At 43.5% G+C, this 26,345-nt stretch overlaps 3 protein-coding genes across 3 annotated transcripts in view; 2 read left to right on the top strand and 1 right to left on the bottom strand.

Annotated features, from left to right (window-relative positions):
• LOC124006178 (dynein axonemal heavy chain 5-like) overlaps window positions 1–16,170 on the top strand; it is a 74,622-nt gene extending 58,452 nt beyond the window's left edge. Inside the window, 24 exon segments of the mRNA XM_046316013.1 lie at window positions 53–167; window positions 1,698–1,874; window positions 2,257–2,460; window positions 3,376–3,555; window positions 3,711–3,848; window positions 3,942–4,077; window positions 4,320–4,636; window positions 4,837–4,992; window positions 7,302–7,484; window positions 9,219–9,336; window positions 9,339–9,461; window positions 10,344–10,458; window positions 10,748–10,938; window positions 11,067–11,188; window positions 11,505–11,654; window positions 11,854–12,099; window positions 12,527–12,746; window positions 13,055–13,260; window positions 13,386–13,589; window positions 13,844–14,059; window positions 14,420–14,632; window positions 14,809–14,961; window positions 15,126–15,357; window positions 15,602–16,170. Coding sequence (XP_046171969.1) covers window positions 53–167; window positions 1,698–1,874; window positions 2,257–2,460; window positions 3,376–3,555; window positions 3,711–3,848; window positions 3,942–4,077; window positions 4,320–4,636; window positions 4,837–4,992; window positions 7,302–7,484; window positions 9,219–9,336; window positions 9,339–9,461; window positions 10,344–10,458; window positions 10,748–10,938; window positions 11,067–11,188; window positions 11,505–11,654; window positions 11,854–12,099; window positions 12,527–12,746; window positions 13,055–13,260; window positions 13,386–13,589; window positions 13,844–14,059; window positions 14,420–14,632; window positions 14,809–14,961; window positions 15,126–15,357; window positions 15,602–15,753 — 4,267 coding nt within the window. The 3' untranslated portion in view covers window positions 15,754–16,170.
• A 6,637-nt stretch (window positions 16,171–22,807) lies between these two features.
• Window positions 22,808–24,207, top strand: LOC124005725 (RIIa domain-containing protein 1-like). Its single transcript, XM_046315222.1, has 4 exons — window positions 22,808–23,029; window positions 23,542–23,618; window positions 23,818–23,864; window positions 23,966–24,207. The coding sequence occupies exons 1-4, from the start codon at window positions 22,949–22,951 to the stop codon at window positions 24,043–24,045; spliced, it is 285 nt and encodes a 94-aa protein (XP_046171178.1). The 5' UTR covers window positions 22,808–22,948; the 3' UTR covers window positions 24,046–24,207.
• A 358-nt stretch (window positions 24,208–24,565) lies between these two features.
• Window positions 24,566–26,345, bottom strand: part of LOC124005724 (nectin-2-like) — a 99,270-nt gene continuing 97,490 nt past the window's right edge. The window contains exon 10 of the mRNA XM_046315221.1: window positions 24,566–25,964. Coding sequence (XP_046171177.1) covers window positions 25,740–25,964 — 225 coding nt within the window. The 3' untranslated portion in view covers window positions 24,566–25,739. The remainder of the gene's footprint in view (window positions 25,965–26,345) is intronic.

Here is a 26,345-nt window from a genome sequence, read left to right as displayed (position 1 = left end):
GGTATACTGGTGTAATACAATGATTTCTGATCCAATTCTGTTTCTCCATCAGGATGAACACAGGTCTTCAGAAGCTGAGAGAGGCCTCTGTGTCTGTAGCATTACTCAGCAAAGAGCTGGAGGTCAAAGAGAAGGAGCTGCAGATCGCCCATGAGAAGGCAGACATGGTGTGTGTGTGTGTTTGGTGTATGCTACTCCTCTATCTCTTGTTTCCCAGCAACAGACTTACCAAATACCAATACCAGAACTTTGAAGTGTACATATACTGAACAAAAATATAAACGCATTTCAAAATCAAATCAAATCAATTTATATAGCCCTTCGTACATCAGCTGATATCTCAAAGTGCTGTACAGAAACCCAGCCTAAAACCCCAAACAGCAAGCAATGCAGGTGTTGAAGCACGTTGGCCAGGAAAAACTCCCTAGAAAGGCCAAAACCTAGGAAGAAACCTAGAGAGGAACCAGGCTATGAGGGGTGGCCAGTCCTCTTCTGGCTATGCCGGGTGGAGATTATAACAGAACATGGCCAAGATGTTCAAATGTTCATAAATGACCAGCATGGTCAAATAATAGGTCTGGGACAGGTAGCACGTCCGGTGAACAGGCAGAACAGTTGAAACTGGAGCAGCAGCACGGCCAGGTGGACTGGGGACAGCAAGGAGTCATCATGCCAGGTAGTCCTGAGACATGGTCCTAGGGCTCAGGACCTCTGAGAGAGAGAGAAAGAAAGAGAGAATTAGAGAGAGCATACATAAATTCACTCAGGACACCGGATAACACAGGAGAAGTACTCCAGATATAACAAACTGACCCAAGCCCCCCGACACATAAACTACTGCAGCATAAATACTGGAGGCTGAGGCTGCCCCCACACCACTAGAGGGATATTTTCAACAACCAACTTACCATCCCGAGACAAGGCCGAGTATAGCCCACAAAGATCTCTGCCATGGCACAACTCAAGGGGGGGCGCCAAAGATTTTACTAAGTCACAGTTCATATGCGGAAATCAGTCAATTTGGAGAGCATTGGCCCATAAGCTTGGCAGCCCGGCCCACCCACTGGGGAGCCAGGGTCAGCCACACAAAAGGGCTTTATTACAAATAGAAATACTCCTACCCCCTTTCCACCCCCTCAGACATCCCGCAGGTGAAGAATCTGGATGTGGAGGTCCTGGGCTGGAGTGGTTAAGATTGTGAGGCCGGTTGGACGTACTGCCAAATTCTCTAAAAGACAGCTTATGTAGAGAAATGAACATTCAATTTTCTGGCAACAGCTCTGGTGGACATTCCTGCAGTCAGCATGCCAGTTGCACACTCCCTCAAAACTTGAGACATCGGTGGCATTGTGTCGTATGACAAAACTGCACATTTTAAAGTGGCCTTTCATTGTCCCCAGCACAAGGTGCACCTGTTTGATCATTCTGTTTCATCAGCTTCTTGGTATGCCACACCTGTCAGGTGGATGGATTAACTTGGCAAAGGAGAAATGTTTACTAACATAGATGTAACCAAATTTGTGCTCAACATTTTTGGGAAATATGTTTGTTGTGCGTATGGATAAAAATATATTAAATATTAAATATATTAAACATGGGACCAACACTCTTCATATTGCATATTAACTGTTGCTTTATGCAAACCAAAAGATGCACCTCACTTCCTGTCTCTCTTGTGATGGTTTGTTGTGTCTCAGGTGTTGAAGGTGGTGACAGTGAAGGCCCAGGCAGCAGAGAAGGTCAAGGTGGAGGTCCAGAAGGTCAAGGATAAAGCTCAGGCCATAGTGGACAGCATCTCTGCTGACAAGGCCTTCGCTGAGGAGAAGCTGGAGGCTGCCAAGCCAGCCCTGGAGGAGGCTGAGGGTGCATTACAGGTCGGTTGTGGTGTGGGGGGTTGGGGGTTGTTCTTGTCCCTCAACATCAGGGGTGGGCAACGTATGAGCTCATTCATAGTGGCCCAGGGGAGGTTGGAGTAAAAACATGTTTTATGATTATCTTGGGTTAAAAAACACTCCAGGCCACTCTTGAATGTCAAACAATATAGAAAGTATGTACAAAATATAATGGACCTGTATGTTTTCAATAACTGCCCTCAGCTGAATTTTGAAATCCCGACGTGACCCTCAAGCTGAAATGATTGCCCACCCCTCCCCTCCTCAACATGGTAGTTCTCTCTCTGTACATCAGGTGAGAATATTTCATGAACGCTCCCTCAGTTACTCATGTAGTTGTATTCCTTCCTCATGTATTCATCAGACCATCAAGCCATCGGACATTGCCACGGTGCGGACCCTGGGTCGGCCTCCCCACCTCATCATGAGGATCATGGACTGTGTTCTGCTGCTGTTCCAGAGGAGGGTGAACACGGTGAAGATCGACCCGGAGAAGAACTGCACCATGCCCTCCTGGCAGGAGTCCCTCAAACTCATGACTGCTGGGAACTTCCTGGGCAGTCTGCAGGTAGGAAACAGATGGCCAGCATCTAAGTTTAATTGCTTAGATAAACAAATCAAGTATTACAGTGTGCAGGTACAACATCTACATCCTGTAACCAGACTACACTGTGCATTTCTACAGTAACAGACTACACTATAGACACTACACTATAAGTACAGTTGAAGTCCGAAGTTTACATACACCTTAGCCAAATACATTTTTCACAATTCTTGACATGTATTCCAAGTAAAGATTCCCTGTCTTAGGTCAGTTAGGATCACCACTTTATTTTAAGAATGTGAAATGTCAGATTAATAGGAGAGAGAATGATTGATTTCTTTCAGATTTGATTTCTTTCATCACATTCCCAGTGGATCAGAAGTTGTCACGTTCGTTATAATGATTGGACCAAGGTGTAGAATTCCACATGTTTAATAAATAATAAACTCACCAAACAAAACAGAAGAAAAACGAAATGTGAAGCTAATAATAGTGCTAACAGGCTACTATCCATAGTCAAGATCCCACAAAGCACAAAAGGGGAAATGGCTGCCTAAATATGAGCCAACATAGATATATAATCACCTAGATGACCCACCCTAGTCACACCCTAGATCGTCGCCGGGGACTCCGGACCGTAGATCGTCACCAGAGGCTTCTGACCCACTGAAATTGTGATACAATGAAATAATCTGTCTATTAACAATTGTTGGAAAAATTACTTGTGTCATGCACAAAGTAGATGTCCTAACCAACCTGAGAAAAACTATAGTTTGTTAATAAGACATTTGTGGGGTGGTTGAAAAACAAGTTTTAATGACTCCAACCTAAGTGTATGTAAACTTCCGACCAACTACATATGACCAGGAAATCAACTTCAGTGGTGATGCAATGGCAGCTTGCTTTGACATCTCCGGCTCTGTTGTCTCTCTCTAACAGCAATTCCCCAAAGACAGTATCAATGAGGAGATGGTGGAGCTACTGCTGCCGTACTTCGACATGCCAGACTACACCCTGGAGACGGCCAAGCGTGTGTGTGGAAACGTGGCTGGTCTGGCCTCCTGGACCAAAGCCATGGCCTCCTTCTTCTCCATCAACAAGGAGGTGCTCCCATTAAAGGTGGGCCTAACCCCGGTGGTGTTGTGTAACACCACCCGCCTCTCTGATAACCTTTGACATGTGTACCAAAAACTTACTAATTGATTTCTTGTTTCCAGTACATTTTGTTGTCCCTGAGTGTTCAGTTGATATTTGACACTGTACTTTCCTCTTAGGCTAACCTGGCAGTGCAGCAGAACCGGCTGGCCATAGCCAACATAGACCTGCAGGTGGCCCAGGCAGAGCTGGATGACAAGCAGGCAGAGCTGGATGTGGTCCAAGCAGAGTATGAGAAGGCCATGATGGAGAAACAGGTACTGAACACCTCTTATCTCAATGCCTTACATTAAAAATAAATACATATGTTAAAAACATATATGTTCTCTCTCTCTGCCTCTCTCTCTCAGACTCTGTTGGAGGATGCTGAACGCTGCAGACACAAGATGCAGACGGCCTCTAGCCTCATCAGTGGTCTGGCTGGAGAGAAGGAGCGCTGGACAGAGCAGAGCAAAGAGTTTGCCGCCCAGACCAAGCGCCTTGTAGGTGGGTTCATTCAAACCTTTTTTCTCCACCTATTTTACAGTAATAACAGAACTAACTTTCCTAAAGCTTCGTATTACCTTTTGTCCATTGTCTACAAATCTCTACATCGTATATTTTGGGGGAGATGCTCCGTTTGCGTCTGTACCATATTTTTCAATGTGTATTAGTATTTTATCTGTAGTTATGCTATACAGTAGAATGGAGGCATGAACCAACCTATGTGTGCTTACTTCCTGGTTCAGGTGACGTCTTATTGGCCACGGCCTTTCTGTCCTACTCCGGCCCCTTCAACCAGGAGTTCCGGAACCTTCTCCTGACCGACTGGCAGAGGGAGATGAAGACCAGACACATCCCGTTCGGGAACAACCTCAACCTGACCGAGATGCTGATCGACGCACCTACGGTCAGCGAGTGGAACCTTCAAGGCCTGCCCAACGATGACCTATCCATCCAGAACGGAATCATCATCACCAAGGCCTCACGCTTCCCTCTCCTCATAGACCCTCAGACCCAGGGCAAGATCTGGATAAAAAATAAAGAATCCAGGAATGAGCTGCAGGTTGGGCTGCATTCATTTTCACAGTAGTCTCTCCCATAACTATGGCCTCCCATTGTCCAGCCAATAGATGTAGTATGTTTCCGAACAGCGGTTACACAGCCTTAGGCCTAACTAACCTTTGGATCTGTCAGATCTTCCTTCTTGGTAAATAAACTCTGTGTAATACTGTGTCAGTAATGAGACGTTTCTGTGGTTCCCAGATCACCTCCCTGAACCACAAGTACTTCAGGAACCACCTGGAGGACAGCCTGTCTCTGGGGCGCCCCCTACTGATTGAGGATGTAGGGGAGGAGCTGGACCCTGCACTGGACAACGTACTGGAGAAAAACTTCATCAAGACGGGCTCCACTTATAAAGTATGTACTATTATCCTAACCACATTATCAATCATCACATTATCAAATGAAACACATTATAGTTATGGGGTTATTATCTCTGGGGCTATTCTCTCTAGTATAATACATCGAGAGCAAAATGTGTCAATGTTGTTATTGACATAACCTTGTTCGGTTCAATGTTCTCTAGCTATATTGTACTCTAAATACCACAATTCGTGTTGTTAAGTTCAAAAGAATATAATATAAAAATCGCTGACACAATTCAAACCAATGTGGGTTCAGAACTTTAAAGCCAATTAACTCAGAATCATCTTTTTACAGATAGAACCTTTTAGTCCCAAGCTCTCGACATTCATGTGTCTATGTAGTTTCATTTACCCTTATAACAGTCACTGCTGGCAAACAAGTGCTTGGTACGTTTTTCTGGTTGCAAACGACGTCAGGAAAATATGTCATTATCCCGTTCAGCAGGATTGAACATTTTGAAACGTTCAGATAGAAATAGGCTACAAAGATCATACATGCCTCTCTGACATGTAGAATAAAGAATCACATCAACTTTATTCATGGAATTTCTATCTGCAACATTCAAGAACGTTTGGCAACTGAACATGGCCTTTGTCTGCTTAATCTGGAGAACAGCTTTTGTCACAATGGAGTGGTTTGGGAATGAATTCTGATGTAACCAGTGGAACCACATTGTCTTTCTCTCTTCATGACTGTCTTTCTCCCTTCATGACTGTCTTTCTCTCTTCGTGACTGTCTTTCTCCCTTCATGACTGTCTTTCTCTCTTCGTGACTGTCTTTTTCCCTTCATGACTGTCTTTCTCCCTTCATAACTGTCTTTCTCTCTTCATAACTGTCTTTCTCCCTTCATAACTGTCTTTCTCTCTTCATGCCTGTCTTTCTCCCTTCATGACTGTCTTTCTCCCTTCATAACTGTCTTTCTCCCTTCATGGCTGTCTTTCTCCCTTCATGGCTGTTTTTCTCTCTTCATGACTGTCTTTCTCCCTTCATGACTGTCTTTCTCCCTTCATGGCTGTCTTTCTCCCTTCATGGCTGTCTTTCTCCCTTCATGACTGTCTTTCTCCCTTCATAACTGTCTTTCTCTCTTCATAACTGTCTTTCTCCCTTCATAACTGTCTTTCTCTCTTCATGCCTGTCTTTCTCCCTTCATGACTGTCTTTCTCCCTTCATAACTGTCTTTCTCCCTTCATGGCTGTCTTTCTCCCTTCATGGCTGTCTTTCTCTCTTCATGACTGTCTTTCTCCCTTCATGACTGTCTTTCTCCCTTCATGGCTGTCTTTCTCCCTTCATGGCTATCTTTCTCCCTTCGTGGCTGTCTTTCTCTCTTCATAACTGTCTTTCTCTCTTCATGACTGTCTTTCTCTCTTCATAACTGTCTTTCTCCCTTCATGGCTGTCTTTCTCCCTTCATGGCTGTCTTTCTCTCTTCATGACTGTCTTTCTCCCTTCATGGCTGTCTTTCTCCCTTCATGGCTGTCTTTCTCTCTTCATGACTGTCTTTCTCCCTTCATAACTGTCTTTCTCTCTTCGTGACTGTCTTTCTCTCTTCGTGACTGTCTTTCTCCATTCATGACTGTCTTTCTCTCTTCATAACTGTCTTTCTCCCTTCATGGCTGTCTTTCTCCCTTCATGGCTGTCTTTCTCCCTTCATGGCTGTCTTTCTCTCTTCATGGCTGTCTTTCTCTCTTCATGACTGTCTTTCTCTCTGTAAGTCGCTCTGGATAAGAGCGTCTGCTAAATGACTTAAATGTAAATGTAAATAACTGTCTTTCTCCCTTCATGGCTGTCTTTCTCTCTTCATGACTGTCTTTCTCCCTTCATGACTGTCTTTCTCCCTTCATGACTGTCTTTCTTTCTCCATAACTCTCTTTCTCCCTTCATGGCTGTCTTTCTCTCTTCATGACTGTCTTTCTCTCTTCATAACTGTCTTTCTCCCTTCATGACTGTCTTTCTCTCTTCATGACTGTCTTTCTCCCTTCATGGCTGTCTTTCTCTCTTCATGACTGTCTTTCTCTCTTCATAACTGTCTTTCTCCCTTCATTGTCTTTCTCTCTTCATGACTGTCTTTCTCCCTTCATAACTGTCTTTCTCCCTTCATGGCTGTCTTTCTCTCTTCATGACTGTCTTTCTCTCTTCATGACTGTCTTTCTCCCTTCATGACTGTCTTTCTCTCTTCATGACTGTCTTTCCCCCTTCATGACTGCCTTTCTCTCTTCATGACTGTCTTTCTCTCTTCATAACTGTCTTTCTCCCTTCATGGCTGTCTTTCTCTCTTCATAACTGTCTTTCTTCCTGCACCAGGTGAAAGTGGGAGACAAGGAGGTCGATGTGATGAGGGGGTTCCGTCTTTATGTGACCACTAAGCTCCCCAACCCTGCGTACACCCCAGAGATCAGCGCCCGCACCTCCATCATAGACTTCACTGTCACCATGAGGGGTCTGGAGGACCAGCTGCTGGGACGGGTCATCCTCACTGAGAAACAAGTCAGAAACCACGTCCAATCATATGCTTATGAAATCATGTATAAAAACATTTGAATGTATCAACAAAAGGTCATTTTGTTGTAGTTGTTTAATAGTGAGCCTTTATTAGAATTGTACATAATGACTGTGACCACCCATTTTGAAATGTACTGAATCAAATGAACACAGAGAGCATGAACCCAGCCAGATCTGCATGCAGAGAAATGTTAAAAGACCTGAAAAATGACGCCCAAAATCAGTGTCTGTCTGAATGGTGTGCCTGTTTATCTCTTTCTGTTGGTCTGAAATCAAATGAAATGTTATTAGTCACATGCGCCGAATACAACAGGTGTTTCACCTTACAGTGAAATGCTTACTTACGAGCCCCTAACCAACAATGCAGTTTAAAAATAATACGCATAAGAATAAGGGATAAAAGTAACAAGAGCAGCAGTAAAATAACATAATATATACAGGGGGGTACCGATACAGAGTCAATGTGCGGGGGCACCAGTTAGTTGAGGTATTATGTACATGTAGGTAGAGTTATGAAAGTGACTAAGCATAGATGACAACAGAGAGTAGCAGTGGTGTGAAGAGGGGGGGGCAATGCAAATATGGGTAGCCATTTGACTACTAGATGTTCAGGAGTGATATGGCTTGGGGGTAGAAGCTGTTTAGAAGCCTCTTGGAACTAGACTTGGCGCTTCGGTACCGCTTGCTGTGCGGTAGCAGAGAGAACAGTCTATAACTAGGGTGGCTGGAGTCATTGACAATTTTTAGGGCTAAATCTGACACTGCCTGGTATAGAGGTCCTGGATGGCAGGAAGCTTGGCGATGTACTGGGCCGTTCGCACCACCCTCTGTAGTGCCTTGCAGTCGGAGGCCGAGCAGTTTCCATACCAGGCAGTGATGCAACCAGTCAAGATGCTCTCAATGGTGCAGCCGTAGAACCTTTTGAGGATCTGAGGACCCATGCCAAATCTTTTCAGTCTCCTGAGTGGGAATAGGTTTTGTCGTGCCCTCTTCACAACTGTCTTGGTGTGCTTGGACCATGTTAGTTTGTTGGTGATGTGGACACCAAGGAATTTGAAGCTCTCAACTGCTCCACTACAGCCCCATCGATGAGAATGTGGACGTGCTCGGTCCTCTTTTTCCTGTAGTCCACAATCATCTCCTTTGTTTTGATCACATTGAGAGAGAGGTTGTTGTCCTGGCACCACACGGCCAGGTCTCTGACCTCCTCCCTATAGGATGTCTTGTCGTTGTCGGTGATCAGGCCTACCACTGTTGTGTCATCGGCAAATTTAATAATGGTGCTGGAGTCGTGCCTGGCCGTGCAGTCATGAGTGAATAGGGAGTACAGGAGGGGACTGAGCACGCACCCTTGGGGGGCCCCTGTGTTAAAGATCAGTGTGACGGATGTGTTGTTACCTACCCTTACCACCTGGGGGCGGCCCGTCAGGAAGTCCAGAATCCAGTTGCAGAGGGAGGTGTTTAGTCCCAGGGTCCTTAGCTTATTGATGACCATTGAGGGCACTATGGTGTTGAACGCTGAGCTGTAGTCAATGAATAGCATTCTCACATAGGTGTTCCTTTTGTCCAGGTGGGAACTCTCCTGTTCTGAGCTGTGTCTGACCGGTGTTTCTGCCTGTTGGATAAGAAGTATACGGACCTGCTGGAGGATGTGATGGCCAACAAGAACATTAGTGTATGTGTCTGAACAGTGCTCTTATCTATCCCTGTTATATCTAGGAGTTGGAGAAGGAGCGCACAGACCTGCTAGAAGATGTAACGGCCAACAAGAGGAAGATGAAAGAGCTGGAGGACAACCTGCTGTATCGTCTGACCTCTACCCAGGGTTCCCTGGTGGACAGGTGAGCCTCATCATCGTCCTGGGCAACACCAAGCGCACCGCCGAGGACGTCACACAGAAACTACAGATCTCAGCTGAGACCGAGATCCAGATCAACACCGCTAGAGAGGAGTACAGACCTGGTGAGTTGGTTGTACTGTGGTTAGGGTATAGTTATTCTCAGTACAGACCTGGTGAGTTGGTTGTACTGTGGTTAGGGTAGAGTTATTCTCAGTACAGACCTGGTGAGTTGGTTGTACTGTGGTTAGGGTATAGTTATTCTCAGTACAGACCTGGTGAGTTGGTTGTACTGTGGTTAGGGTATAGTTATTCTCAGTACAGACCTGGTGAGTTGGTTGTACTGTGGTTAGGGTATAGTTATTCTCAGTACAGACCTGGTGAGTTGGTTGTACTGCGGTTAGGGTAGAGTTATTCTCAGTACAGACCTGGTGAGTTGGTTGTACTGTGGTTAGGGTAGAGTTATTCTCAGTACAGACCTGGTGAGTTGGTTGTACTGTGGTTAGGGTATAGTTATTCTCAGTACAGACCTGGTGAGTTGATTGTACTGTGGTTAGGGTAGAGTTATTCTCAGTACAGACCTGGTGAGTTGGTTGTACTGTGGTTAGGGTATAGTTATTCTCAGTACAGACCTGGTGAGTTGGTTGTACTGTGGTTAGGGTAGAGTTATTCTCAGTACAGACCTGGTGAGTTGATTGTACTGTGGTTAGGGTAGAGTTATTCTCAGTACAGACTTGGTGAGTTCGGGGGGTGTACTGTACCGGTTTGTTTTAGAGTATGGGTCAAAACATTTTGGGCTCTTTATTGATTGGCTGACCAACCAATCACAGTGCTCTGGTGGACAGCAACAGGCACTAACCACCTTGTGTTGACTGTTCTTCAGGAGCAATCTGTTCCTCACACTTTTCCAGTGGCAAGTTTGTTTGAGCAGAAATGGATGTATGATAATATAGAATGAGTGTTGTCTGTCACTCACTGTCAGCCTGTGTGTTATTGTGCTGTTACAGTGGCCACCAGAGGCAGCATCCTGTACTTCCTCATCACTGAGATGTCCATGGTTAACGTCATGTACCAAACGTCACTACGACAGTTCTTGGGAATCTTTGACCTCTCTCTGGCCAGGTACAGTAGAAATACACTTTGTCTCATACTGAATAACATATATTTGTATTTATGTATTTCATTCAAATTGTTGGTCCTCAGATGTGGTTCAGTCATTTTATGTGACCATTGAATTGAATGAATATGTAATCAACGATTTTTGAATTGACACTGGGAGATTTGTGCTTTTGCATAGTTGTTTGTGTAGTTGTAGGAGTTGCCTGATTCTTGAAGTATAATATCTGAAACCATAGAAACAGTTATATTTTAATATTAACATAATAACCATCACACTATGCCTTCTGAACAGATCAACCAAAAGTCCAATCACCAGCAAGCGAATAGCGAACATCATTGAGCACATGACCTTTGAGGTACACAAGTATGCAGCCAGGGGTCTGTATGAGGAGCACAAATTCCTGTTTACCCTCCTGCTGACGCTGAAGATCGACATGCAGAGTAACCGCGTGAAACACGGCGAGTTCCTCACCCTCATTAAAGGTGTGAAACAAACTCCGTCCTCCAATTAATTCCACCAATCTGAATGTCCACAGTTACTGAAATGTTGAATAGCAAAATGTTGTTCATTGCTCACAGACCATTGAACATCCTCTGTCTGTCCTATGCAGGAGGTGCCTCTCTGGATCTGAAGGCTTGCCCCCATAAGCCTGCCAAGTGGATCTTAGACATGACTTGGCTCAATCTGGTGGAGCTCAGTAAACTGTGGCAGTTCTCTGATATCCTTGATCAGGTGTGTTCCCCACACGGTGCTTCCTTACGCTGCTACTTAATGTGTCACACTCTCTTAATACCCTCCCTCAATAAGTCTGTTTCATGGCCCCCTCAATAAGTCTGTTTCATGGCCCCCTCAATTAGTCTGTTTCATGGCCCCCTCAATTAGTATGTTTCATGGCCCCCTCAATTAGTCTGTTTCATGGCCCCCTCACCACGGTAAAACCCCCTATTCATTGTAGTGCTCCTCTATGATTACAGTGCTCCGTTTACTCCTCTGAGCTCTGTCACATATGGCATTGAACTAGTCATTGTACTGAGCTGTGTGTGTCCAGATCTGTTGTAATGAGAAGCAGTGGAAGGCATGGTTTGATAAGGAGACCCCTGAGGAGGAGGTGATCCCTAATGCCTATGACCAGAGCCTGGACTGTTTCCACCGCCTGCTGCTCATACGCTCCTGGTGCCCAGACAGGACCATCGCACAGGTACACCGGTAACTCTCATTGAATGATTAAGTAATTAATCAATCAATCAATCCAAGACATAATACTTTATGAAATGTCTACGCTTTTTGGTATTTTCATCAAAGCTTAGGACTGAGTTTTAGAGTGTATTTCTACTGCATATTTCTTGAATCCAATAGCAGGTTACTTTTTAAATACACCTTGACCTGTTATCCTCCAGGCCCGTAAGTACATCATGGACTCGATGGGAGAGAAGTATGCAGAGGGAGTCATCCTGGACCTAGAGAAGACGTGGGAGGAGTCAGACCCCCGAACCCCGCTCATCTGCTTCCTGTCCATGGGCTCAGACCCCACCGACTCCATCATCGTCCTGGGGAAGAGGCTGAAGATAGAGACGCGCTATGTCTCCATGGGCCAGGGACAGGAAGTCCACGCACGCAAGCTGCTCCAGCAGACCATGGCCAACGTGAGTCCTGAACACAGCATCACAGTACACACTCACTGGACTCCTAACAGTCAAGTTATAATTATCCCTTGTCCCCAGGCTATTGCGCTTAGTGAAGAAGTCTGGTGAACGAAACTAATTTATTAGGTATCGGCATTCTGCCATGAATTGTGGTCTATGCCATCTCATTTGTAATCAAATTGGGAATTAAAATAGCGATAGGGATTGAATATGAATTGAAATTGAACCATGGTGTTAATGAAATTGGATGTGATTGATTTAGACTGTATTAGACTGTATTAAAAATGAAATGGACTAACACCACATGCATCTCCCTCACATTATTAATTGAATTACATAATGACATTAGTAATGAATTACTCTCCCAATATGGATAATTAATTATGTATTTTTTTTCTCCCCCATTTTTTTCAAAATGCACACACAGGGTGGCTGGGCCTTGCTCCAGAACTGCCACCTGGGCTTGGACTTCATGGATGAGCTAATGGATACTGTGACAGAGACAGATGCCGTCCATGAGACCTTCCGCCTGTGGATTACTACAGAGGTCCAAAAACACTTCCCCATCACACTGCTGCAGATGTCCATCAAGTTCACTAATGAGCCTCCACAGGGACTGAAGGCAGGGCTGAAGAGGACTTATGGAGGTGGGTCACACCACGGTTCACACATACATACAGGTATCCATGCATGTGTACGCACCTACACAAACAAATACACATATACACCCCCATTTCTTCTGGTTAACCCTAAACAACAACCCTTAACCCTTAATCTAGCTTCATGTCCAAATTCTGGTTCAACCTTAGCCTCAACCACAACCTTAATCCTAACCCTAGCGTCATGTCCACATCCCAGTTCAACCCTAACCCTAGATTCACATCCATATCCCGGTTCAACCTTAGCCTCAACCACAATCCTAATCCTAACCCTAGCTTCTTGTTTGTTGCTCCAGGCATTAACCAGGACCTGCTGGATGTCAGTAACATGGTCCAGTGGAGGCCCATGCTGTATGGGGTGGTGTTCCTCCACTCTACGGTACAGGAGAGGCGTAAATTCGGCCCCCTGGGCTGGAACATCCCCTACGAGTTCAACCAGGCTGACTTCAACGCCACCGTGCAGTTTGTTCAGAACCACCTGGACGACATGGACATCAAGAAGGTAGATGCAGCTCCTGCTGTAACTAAGTAAAGCTCTATCTTTACTTCTACTGTTAGTACTGCTACCTGTCTTCCTATGTAAGATGTGTCTGTTCCTGTGTTGATGGTAGTCTGACGTCTCCCCAGGGTGTATCCTGGAATACAGTGCGCTACATGATCGGGGAGATCCAGTATGGCGGTAGGGTGACAGACGACTATGACAAGCGTCTGCTCAACACCTTCGCCAAGGTCTGGTTCAGTGAAAACATGTTTGGACCTGACTTCTATTTCTACAAAGGCTACAGCATTCCCAAGTGTTCCAACGTGGACCAATATCTGACATACATTCAGGTCAGTCCATTTTTCACACTCTCCTGCAGTTTACAGTGCTGTGTAACATAAGATTGAATTAATGTAGTCAGACTGCATGAAGATGTGTGCTGTATACATTGTTTGGCATTGAGGCATTTGATAACACTTCCTATGAATAACTTGTTCATAATGCATTATAAGCAGGTATCCACAATGCATTACATGTTTTACTGTAGTTTGGTAATGCACAGACATGCGGACTCTAATCCTAATTTATGTATTTTCCCCTGCAGGGCCTACCGGTTTACGACACACCAGAGGTGTTTGGCCTGCACCCCAATGCTGACATAACGTATCAGAGCAAGCTGGCCAAAGACGTCCTGGACACCATCCTGTCCATTCAGCCTAAGGACAGCTCCAGTGGCGGAGGGGAGACCAGGGAGGCCATTGTGGCCAGGCTGGCTGACGACATGCTGGAGAAACTACCTCCAGACTACGTACCGTTTGCAGTGAGTAGCACTGGTCTGGAGTTAGCTAACCCTAATGGAAATAATCACCCACAATTAATACAGTGCTGGCTATTAAAAATATTATTTCCCATAATACCTTGCTGCAGCAAGGTAGATCGTTAAAAAACTCTCACAGGGTGACGGCAAGTCATCTAACAATAACCCATGCAATAAAATGTATTTCTGAAATATGCCCCATGGTGCAGTGAAATCCACTTTGAAGGTAATGTTTTTACTGCAATAGAGGTTTACTTTTTAATGTTTAGAACTGTGTTTGCATTTGCATTCCAATATGTTAAGAATCAAATCAACATTTATTTAAAGCGTAATTTCACAAGAGCATGTTTTCAATATATCCAGGTGAGAGAGAGGCTACAGACGATGGGTCTGCTCCAGCCCATGAACATCTTCCTGCGTCAGGAGATAGACCGCATGCAGAGGGTCATCGTGCTGGTCAGGAACACGCTGACCGACCTCAAACTGGCCATCGACGGCACCATCATCATGAGTGAGAACCTACGGGACGCGCTGGACTGCATGTATGACGCACGCATCCCCTCACGTTGGAAGAAGGTACGTTTATTACTGCCTCTTGAGTACACATTTATTCAGTTTTCTACGCATCTATTCTGTGTTCTATTTTCTACTTCTGTATTCCATGTTCTATTTTCTACTTATCTATTCCATGTTCTATTTTCTACGCATCTATTCCGTGTTCTATTTTCTACTTCTGTATTCCTGTGTTCTAGGCGTCATGGGCCTCCAGCACTCTAGGGTTCTGGTTTACTGAGTTGCTGGATAGGAACCGTCAGTTCCAGGCGTGGATCTTTGAAGGACGGCCCAACTGTTTCTGGATGACAGGGTTCTTTAACCCACAGGGCTTCCTGACCGCTATGAGACAGGTACAGACGGCACATTCACACATTCTAATGCAATCACAATTGAACATACTTACAGACTTGGCTAGGCCACTGAGGTTATATTTAGAGTTACACTACACAGTCATAGTTGATCATGAAGCTACAAAGACAAAGCCAGTCTATGTACTCTGTTTTTGTGTGTGTAGGAGATCACTCGTGCAAACAAGGGCTGGGCCCTAGACCGTATGGTGCTGTGCAACGAGGTGACCAAGTGGATGAAGGATGACATCACTCAGCCACCCTCTGAGGGGGTGTATGTGTACGGCCTCTATCTGGAGGGGGCCGGCTGGGACAGGAGGAACTGCAAACTCATCGACTCTAAACCCAAAGTGTTGTTTGAGATGATGCCTGTAGTCAGGATGTATGCTGAAAATAATGGTGAGTGCTGTAGTCACTAGTTACTGTAACTTCCTGGAGACTCATTGAACAGTATCTCATTCAGCTGCTTGTTGTTTTCATCTATGCATTATATGTTGAATATGTCAGTAGAAATGATCTAACTTTTAGGTTCAATGGTTACGGTATGTCAGACCAACTGAATGGACAACATACAGTGAAAAATAAACTCATGTGATCATCGTGTATAAGTAATGGATGTTTATCGTTGCTGTGGTCATTTCAGGTGTCAAGGATGTCCGGTTATACTCCTGTCCCATATATAAGAAGCCTGTAAGGATGGACCTGAATTACATTGCTGCTGTGGAACTGAGGACTGCTGCACCGCCTGAGTACTGGATACTACGTGGTGTGGCACTGCTGTGTGAAGTCAAATAACCCATTTCTATATTGTATTATATGCCTAAATCTTGAAGAGTTGTGCTTCAGTGGTTAAAGGGGAAATCTTTCAAACTACAACAAAGTTGACACCCTACCACTGTTTTGTTAAACAGCTGAAGGATGGGACTGGAGAAATGTAACCACTCTCAAAATGGATGTACCCTTTAAGGATTAAAGGGGGGCAGTGTCTTCATTTAGATTATAGTGGTAGGCTTCCGTAATAAAGTTTCACCTATCACTGGGTTGCAGGAATAATAGAAAAATGAAGTTGCACACACTATCTATACCCCCAATTATTTCATATCTGAACTATTTTGGGTGTGTGTTTACTTATTTATTTTACTTATTTTTCTTTTTGTACTCACCATAATATGGTTGTTACTACACTAATAAACAGTTGAAGTCGGAAGTTTACATACACCTTAGCCAAATGCATTTAAACTCAGTTTTTCACAATTCCTGACATTTAATCCTCGTAAAAGTTCCCTGTCTTAGGTCCGTTAGGATCCCCACTTTATTTTAAGAATATGAAATGTAAGAATAATAGAAGATAATTATTTATTTCAGCTTTTATTTCTTTCATCACATTCCCAGTGGGTCAGAAGTCTACATACACTCAATTAGTATTTGGTAGCATTGCCTTTAAATTGTTTAACTTGGGTCAAACATTTCGGGTAGCCTTCTACAAGCTTCCCACAATAAGTTGGGTGAATTTTGGCCCATTCCTCCTGACAGAGCTGGTGTAACTGAGTCAGGTTTGTAGGCTTCCTTGCTCGCACATGCTTTTTCAGTTCTGACCACAAATTTTCTATAGGATTGAGGTCAGGGCTTTGTGATGGCCACTTCAATACCTTGACTTTGTTGTCCTTAAGCCATTTTGCCACAACTTTGGAAGTATGCTTGGGGTCATTGTCCATTTGGAAGACCCATTTGCGACCAAGCTTTAACTTCCTGAAAGATGTATTGAGATGTTGCTTCTATATATCCACGTAATTTTCACCACCTCATGATGATGCTCATCTATTTTGTGAAGTGCACCAGTCCCTCCTGCAGCAAAGCACCCCCACAACATGATGCTGCCCCCCCCCCCCCCCCCCCCCCTCCCGTGCTTCACGGGTGGTCTTCGACTTGCAAGCCTCCCCCTTTTTCCTCCAAACGTAACGATGGTCATTATGGCCAAATATTTTTGTTTCATCAGACCAGAAGACATTTCTCCAAAAAGTACGATCTTTGAGCTGGTAGCATTGCAGTTGCAAACCATTGTCTGGCTTTTTTTTATGGTGGTTTTGGAGCAGTGGCTTCTTAATTGTTGAGCGGTACTATGTCGATATAGGACTTGTTTTACTGTGGATATAGATACTTTTGTACCTGTTTCCTCCAGCAACTTCACAAGTTCCTTTGCTGTTGTTCTGGGATTGATTTGCACTTTTGGCACCGAAGTACGTTCATCTCTAGGAGACAGAACGCGTCTCCTTCCTGAGCGGAATGATGGCTGCGTGGTCCCATGGTGTTTATACTTGCGTACTATTGTTTGTACAGATGAACGTGGTACCTTCAGGCATTTGGAAATTGCTCCCAAGGATGAACCAGACCTGAGGAGGTCTAAAAAAAAAAATTTCTGAGGTCTTGGCTGATTTCTTTTGATTTCCCATGATTTCAAGCAAAGAGGCACTGAGTTTGAAGGTAGGCCTTGAAATGCATCCACATGTACACCTCCGATAGGCTAATTGACATCGTTTGAGTCAATCAGAAGCTTCTAAAGCAAACCTCTTTGGGCTAGGTGGAGTGCTAGTGACCCACCTCACCAACATCTGGTGACATTGCAGAGAGCGAAATTCAAAATACAAAAATTGTAGTATTAAACATTCATGAAAATACAAGTGTCATGCATCATTTAAAAGCTGAACTTCTTGTTAATCCAGACGCTTTGTCAGATTTCAAAAAGGCTTTACGGTGAAAGCATACCATGCGATAATCTGAGGACAGCGCCCCGCATACAAAATCATTAACATTTTCCAAACCAGCAGAGGCATCACAAGTCAGAAATAGCGATAAAATAAATCAGATACCTTTGACGATCTTCCTCTGTTTGCAATCCCAAGGGTCCCAGCTACACAACAAATAGTTGTCTAGTTGGCGTTTCAAAAAACAAGCCTGAAACCCTTTCTAAAGACCGTTGACATCTAGTGGAAGCCATAGGAACTGTAATATGGGAGGTTATCCTTTGAATATTCCATAGACAAATGTTTGAATGGGTGATGACCTAAAAAAACAATCTGGATGGATTCTCTTCTGGTTTTTGCCTGCCATATCAGTTCTGTTATACTCACAGACATTATTTTAACAGTTTTAGAAACTTCAGAGTGTTGTCTATCCAATATTACCAGTTATATGCATGTCCTAGCTGAAACCTTCATCATTGGGAGAAAGAGAGAAGGACCAAGGTGCAGCGTGGTAAGTATTCATATTCTCTTTTAATGAAAACGAATACTCAAACAAAAACAACAAACACGAGAACGAAACGAAAACAGTCCTGAATGGTGAAATACAAACACAGAACAGAAAATAAACACCCACGAAACACAGGTGGAAAAAGGCTACCCAAGTATGATTCTCAATCAGAGACAACTAATGACACCTGCCTCTGATTGAGAACCATACCAGGCCAAACTCAAAACACAACATAGAAAAACGAACATAGATAACCCACCCAACTCATGTCCTGACCATACTAAAACAAAGACATAACAAAAGAACTAAGGTCAGAACGTGACACTAGCTTCTGGGCCTGAGTAACAGGCAGTTTACTTTGGGCACGTCAGTCATCCGAACTTCCAAATACTGCCCCTAGCCATAAGAATATTTATTAAAGGCACAGTCAACTTAGTGTATGTAAACTTCTGACCCACTGGAATTGTGATCAAGTGAATTATAAGTGATATAATCTGTCTGTAAACAATTGTTGGAAAAATTACTTGTGTCATGCACAAAGTAGATGTCCTAACCGAGTGGTTGAAAAATTTGTTTTAATGACTGATGTGAAAACTGAAAACACACCTCAAACATGTTAACTTATTAGAAGCGCACATAGTAAGACATTGAAACACAGTTTAAGAGGATTAATTCATTAACTTCATGTTAGATTGTTTCTTACTCTGAAAGTAGTCTATGAGCTAGGATAAACACAGTTGCCTCATCACTCCTATTGGTTTTTATCTAGCGGTGGTTAAAGTTAGCTGAAATTTGTCGTTGCTGTTTAAAGAAATACGAGACATGGATTACAGTTTTTCCTGGCTCATATAAATGTATCCTTTAAATGTGTCCCAAAACACATCCAGTGAAAACTAGCACACGTGAACAATCACAACTGTAATAAGATATCCAATTAGTTTAGCTGTCTTCCCAAATGTCCTGCAGTCAGATCAGTGAGTCACACATCAACCAGAGAGAACGGAGGAGGAAGGACAGAGGGGTCTGGTTGCAGTCTCTTGCTCCCCTCCTTCCTCACCCCATCCCTCTGTGGTCTTTTCTCTGCCCTGTTGGACTCTCAACCTCCTGAATCCCACTCATCCTCCTCTTGCTGAATGCTCTCTTTCCACCTGACTTCTATAGCACAGATGTATCAGTGCACACCTCTTGGTTACGGATGGTGTAGACGACAGGGTTGATGCACCATGAGTAACACAAACAATGTGTTGAGACAAGTGAAGGGGCAGAGTTTGCTTGTGTAGTTGCAGACGGGTTAGACAGTAGATTATTGGCACCAGCTACAGTAGAAACATACAGAGGTAGGTTACAGTTCTACAAGCACGGTGGTTGTCTTGTAGGGGAGGGCTACAACAGCCCTGCGTGCCTCATTGTACATACGCCCAAAACAGAGGCAAGTAATTCAGATTGAAAGAGTTGGGGTGATGCCGGGAGAGCCATGGAACAGTACTTCTTGCACAGGACTAAAGCTCACAAATGCTCTCACAATTCTAGACTCACATAGCAGCCCTGCAGTGGCTCTATTAAATGCACCATGTGTGTCCCATGTTGAGCTGGACCAAGTGATAATTACCAGCAATGGCACTCAGTACCCAGACAAGCTCAAGGCAAGCCACACATGCCCGGAAGTCATTATGCTCAGGTAGTGGATGCTGTGGCAAATAAACACATATCGTTCTATTGCCATGAGGGCCAGAGTCATCTGAGCGCTCCAAAGGATCTTTCTATTGCCATGAGGGCCAGAGTCATCTGAGCGCTCCAAAGGATCTTTCTATTGCCATGAGGGCCAGAGTCATCTGAGCGCTCCAAAGGATCTTTCTATTGCCAAGAGGGCCAGAGTCATCTGAGCGCTCCAAAGGATCTTTCTATTGCCATGAGGGCCAGAGTCATCTGATCGCTCCAAAGGATCTTTCTATTGCCAAGAGGGCCAGAGTCATCTGAGCGCTCCAAAGGATCTTTCTATTGCCAAGAGGGCCAGAGTCATCTGAGCGCTCCAAAGGATCTTTCTATTGCCAAGAGGGCCAGAGTCATCTGATCGCTCCAAAGGATACCCATAATACCCATAATACTAAAATGTTCCATTCAACACCCCCTGATAATCACAGTATGTTGGAGCAGAACAGAGTGCAAAACAATGAATGCTGCAATGCAGCTATGCAAAAGACCACATATCAAATGTAACAAAGTGTAGAAGCGCTCTTTAAGTGTCACCAGAGAGAAGAGAAAAGGAACGACTAAAAATCAGAAATGTTATATGTTTTCCCTGAAGCGATGTGCTGGAAAAAACAAGCAGACAGATCCCAGACAGATCCCGCATGGCTTGCTCCTCCAGAAAAGTTGTCCTGTTCAGAAGGTGAGGTTTGGAGAGAGCATTCAGTACTGTTTAACTTTGTTGAAGCCATGGTGCTGATCAGATTTAGTACTAGTAGCAGAAGGAGTCCCTGGATCTAGGAGGGATAGCTCAGAGCGTTTTCTCTTCTATCTACACTCTACAGACTCATCAGATGTCTTCTCTACATGTTATGTCTTTTATACACGATGTATGCAGCTGTGTGGTTGAAGGATACTTATTACCAGTCTAAACACTTCCCAAAGGTCGCCTACTAAGAGTAGGCTGGAGGTTACATTTTTTGCGGCATATTTTTAGTTTAAGTAATTTACAACTGCAGTGGAATAGAGAAAAGTGATAGTGCTATACAGTATAATGGGCAGTGGTGAAAAAAAGTACCCAACTGTCATACTTGAGTAAAAGTAAAGATAATACTTAATAGAAAATGACTCAAGTAAAAGTCACACAGTAAAACTACTTCGGTGAAAGTCTTAAAATACTGGTTTAAAATATACTTAAGTATCAAACGTAAAAGTATAAATCATTTCAAATTCCTTATATTAAGTAAATCAGATGGCACCATTTTCTTGTTTTTATTTTATTTCCCGGAAAGCCCGTGGCACACTCCAACACTCAGACATCCTTTACAAACAAAGCATGTGTGTTTAGTGGGTCTGCCAGATCAGAGGCAGTAGGGATGACCAGGGATGTTCGGTTAATAAGTGCGTGAATTTGACTATTTTCCTGTCCTGCTAAACATTCCAAATGTAACGAGTACATTTGGGTGTCAAGGAAAATATATGGAATAAAAATTAAGTAATGTACTGCAGTAAAAGGAATCAAAAATAAAATAGTAAATTAAGTAGTACTTTAATGTATTTTTACTTTAGTACTTTACACCACTGATAATGAGCCCCTAGGGCTATCAGAACATTGCTTTGAAACCATATTGTGAAGAGGTCTTCCTAACAGTATTTTGCCTAATGAATGTGATGGAAGAATAGACAAGGGGACACTTGAAAATGTTCCAGACAGTAATTGGCCTAATGAATGTGATGGGTTTGGTGACAAGTAAGTAATGGATAATTACTTACTGTTACAACAAGTGGGCCAGACCTCTTGACAAGGTCGCTATTGGTCACTATTATTGGGTTAAACCCATCCTTTGAGAGAGCGTGTCCCCAGGATTTTCTATACCAAGTCCCTCATGTGTAGACACCTCCATCCTTTTGACTGCCCTCCCACCCTACTTGTCCAAACCCCCTCAATACAATTCTAAGATTTTAATCTGTAACCAAATTAAGCATATTACTTCATATGAATGGTTATTTTAAATATTACACTTGACTTGAGTCAAATGTAAGTAAAACTAGAAAAGGTCCAATTTCTGAAGAAAATGTGTGTGCTCTATAGTCTACAATAGTGAATAGGAGCGAACACGAATCTCACACATCAATTATCCATCCATGAGTGTTCTGGTCTCCCTGCATGGGCCTATAGTAGAGACATGAGTGTTCTGGTCTCCCTGCATGGGCCTATAGTAGAGACATGAGTGTTCTGGTCTCCCTGCATGGGCCTATAGTAGAGACATGAGTGTTCTGGTCTCCCTGCATGGGCATATAGTAGAGACATGAGTGTTCTGGTCTCCCTGCATGGGCCTATAGTAGAGACATGAGTGTTCTGGTCTCCCTGCATGGGCCTATAGTAGAGACATGAGTGTTCTGGTCTCCCTGCATGGGCATATAGTAGAGACATGAGTGTTCTGGTCTCCCTGCATGGGCCTATAGTAGAGACATGAGTGTTCTGGTCTCCCTGCATGGGCATATAGTAGAGACATGAGTGTTCTGGTCTCCCTGCATGGGCCTATAGTAGAGACATGAGTGTTCTGGTCTCCCTGCATGGGCCTATAGTAGAGACATGAGTGTTCTGGTCTCCCTGCATGGGCCTATAGTAGAGACATGAGTGTTCTGGTCTCCCTGCATGGGCCTATAGTAGAGACATGAGTGTTCTGGTCTCCCTGCATGGGCCTATAGTAGAGACATCTACTCCAGAGGTACTTGCTTAGGTCACAACAACTGATGAGCTGTTTGGGTAATATGACAGAACTCTCATGTCCTATGGCTGGATCCCTCAATACAGGCTCTGAAAAACATTGTCACATTGGCCGCCACCCAGAGCCAGAGAGACCTACAGAGATGTCATGGGGGAAAGCAAAGATCAACTCTGTGGGAAAAGTGTTGCTTCTGTTCTACTCAGGCCGTTGCCATAGTAACAGTGGGGCTTGTCAACAAAAGGCTATATTTTGTTTTGGTAAAGATATTAACGGGAGCTAGCAAGCAGGCTATCAAAGGAATATTAGCGAGCTGATGAGATCAAATGGCTGATAAACGTGGTTTGGAGAAACTGGACTTTGGTGCATTAAGCATCGAGCAACAACAGCAACTCCGACAATTTAAGGTAAATTAGCTAGCTAACACTTTACTACTGTATGTAACGTCGTTAGCTTCATGAGTGCTCCTTGGCTTCTCCAACAACATTTAGTTAGCTAGTTCTATCGATAAAATTAGGAATTTAAATACAATAGGATTTCTTGTTCTATCACTGCATTTTTGCATTCATCCAGCTAATAGTTAGCTAGTATAAATTAATTGGGTAAAGATAGGCTCAGCAATGACAAACATTACGTGGGGTAACTTTGAATCTGCTATTGCCATCGGGCTTTTCCCAATATCATGAGCCATGGGAAATAGTAGAATGGACAGTAAAGTTAATGGACATTCAACTTTATATTTCTCCTGGGACAAGCAAAGCCAACAATGTATATATTAGACAGATCTTGAAGTATGATGTTAGGTTGTCTGTCGAATAAAATGGAAATTCAGATCCCCCCTCTTTTTTTCAGTATTGACAGATTAGAACTGTCCCTCTGTCCTCTGGAGGGCCATTCGCTAATTCAGTATTTTTTATAGATCAATACAAGAATCAACAATGAAAAATATTTGAGAGAGCATCCAGAGACGGAGGCCTTAATAAGCGACTTTTTAAGGTTTGTTAATTGGCTGGCACTGACTAACGGTATATTTTCAGACATATTATTCTCCATCTCCATTAGGGCTCTCAAGCTCCAGACATCAATAACGAATATAATTCTATTTCATATTTAGCTACAAGTACAAATACTTAAGTCTAAGTCTAACTGGCCAATTGCTTGGGTACCTGCTTCTTTTTTTTTTTTTTTTTTACAGAGATGTATTTCTCAAAAGACCCACAGACATTCGAGAGTATGCAGCAGGTGGGTTCAATCAACAACAAACTGACATGTACACCAATATACAGACAGGGACAGTTCTCTACTTAGAACCTCCGATAATTAACATATTTTCTCTCTTTCAGATTACTTCACCGACCCAAACCTTGGTTTGATCATTGGCTCCAAACTGCAGGGCGATCCTGCCGACACAGGCACAGACTGAATCCTTACCGGATTGTTTGGCAGTTCAACGGTTATTGAAGTGTAAAGCTGTAACAGGCCTCTTTCTCTGTGTTCTGTACGTCCTCTGTATTGACGGAGTTATTTGTTGCAAAGTAACGTGATACAAATATAAAACATGATATAAAGAATGTACCAACACCCAGGCAGATGTTCTTACTGAGCATCATTACAACAGGTTAGTTACAGGGCTACAGGAGGATGTTTATACCCCTGGTTGAGAGAAATATTTCTAGGCCTATAGGGACAGCCTCTTTACAGGAGTTCTCAGGGTAAAGTCTAAACGGGATCATTGGGACGTCACAACTCTGACATTACCCTGTTGGAAGTTTAAATAAAAAAGGTTAAGGTTACAAGGATTCCCGATAACACTAACCGCTTTCTCAAGCCTCAAGCCTCAAGCCCCCTTCTGGACTCCCGTTTCCGTTAACTCCCCAACTCATCAGATGAAACAAAAAACATTTAAGCAAGATGAGAAAATGTGACAGCAGCAATACTGACCACACGGTTTAAATGTTTAATGAATTTAAAATCATCAAGTAACCAACGCATCAGGCTTTGCTGTAAAAACATACATAGCGCAGTAAAAACAGGTCAAATCCATCTCACAAAGCATGACAAAATCATTCAGAATTCTGTTTGATTCACATTTTAAAATCTGACACGCTACAAAAATAGGCACATCTGGTTTAACAATTAAGTGATTGTATAGAGAAGACCCTGAAATTGTATAAAAACCTAGACCCTGATAATATTGGACATTTCAACAGTAGGCCTACGTAATACATTCTGTAACCAACATACTGTGGTAGAGCATGTGAATAGAGCTTTTAAATCCTGAGCGAACAGGCACAAATCAATGTTTAGACACGTCAATGTTAAAAGGTAACAGATTTCCTTTTTATATATACACAAGATTGTCAGTAACTTACATTGTTTGATATTTGTTCAGGCAATTGATTGCCCCTCTCTTATGGCTTGTATTGGGCTCTGGGAATCCAGAATTGTATCTTAGACACAGATCTAGGATCAGATTATATTAAACATAATCCTTAGGGAGTAAAACACAACTGACCTTCTACCAGTGTCTAGGCAACATCATCCTACTGCCTTTAGCTCAGAGTAGTGTACTACTACCAGTCTCCTGACCCCAGAGCCCATCTACATTACACAGTATGATGGAGCTATCAATACACACTGATCTGATCCAAGGTCAGTATTGCGTTATCCCCTAATGGTAATGGTTAGGATTCAAAGAGGGTAAGCTGGCCCTGGATCTGTGCCTATTAAACAATCTCACACACATACTGTACTTTAACCACAACATGCAAAGGAGTTTCAACCAACCGCGATACAAGTTAGTGTTTTATGTTGTGTCTGACTTGCACAGCATTTTAACATTAAAGCAGATCCCCCTTTAAAAAACATGATTCCCGTTATTAGAACCCAATACACAACAGTAGGCCTACGTAGTACATTCTGTAACCAACATACTGTGGTAGAGCATGCTCACTTTAGTACACAATGTCAAATTATAGATTGCAGACACTGATTTTTACGGCAATGACTACAACCATCACACACTGCAGCCATCCCACAGACACACACATCCAGTGTCCGATGTTCTTCACGTACAAACAAGTTTAGTCCCACACACACTTCCAATGTCTCCCGTCTTCACACAAACATGGCCTGAGACACAAAGCTCTCTCCACGAGATGTTCCAGTGGCAGGGGGGTGGTCCTCCTCTTTGTCATGGTAATCATTGGCCTTGTACTGGTTGGGGGCGTACAGGGGCGGGACTTCGTTCAGCCTGGGTTCATCCCAGCCAGAGGGGGTGCCAGCGTAGCGCAACTCCTCCGCATCACAATTGTATTCCTCATCACGGCACGCGTCCAAGTCCTGGTGGGAAAGATAACCATATAAAATAATCTTAATAATCATGTAAAAATAAGGAGAACCAATGCAGTCTTCATAGTATTCTAGTGACCCTTGCATTAGCGAACAAACTGACAGAGCAACACCCTTTGAGAGTCTTGACCCCAGGTCTTCTAGCCAATGGACAAACTTGCTAACCACTGCTCCAAAAGGGTTCAATCACAGGAGGAAATTGCAACTAGCTTACCAAGGCAATGGTTTCTACAGTATTAAAAACACATGTTTCCATCTATAGCATGTTCAGTATATCAGCTTCTATCCACATAGCAGCCCTCCACACCCTTCAGTTTCCTACACGTTCTCATGTTTGTGTACTGGTAAATAGGGCAATCATGTTGAGTAACT

The sequence above is a fragment of the Oncorhynchus gorbuscha genome, linkage group LG19, assembly GCF_021184085.1.
Source record: "Oncorhynchus gorbuscha isolate QuinsamMale2020 ecotype Even-year linkage group LG19, OgorEven_v1.0, whole genome shotgun sequence".
NCBI lineage: Eukaryota > Metazoa > Chordata > Actinopteri > Salmoniformes > Salmonidae > Oncorhynchus > Oncorhynchus gorbuscha.
Note: the sequence above shows the minus strand (reverse complement) of the source record. Positions and strands in the feature narration are given on the sequence as shown.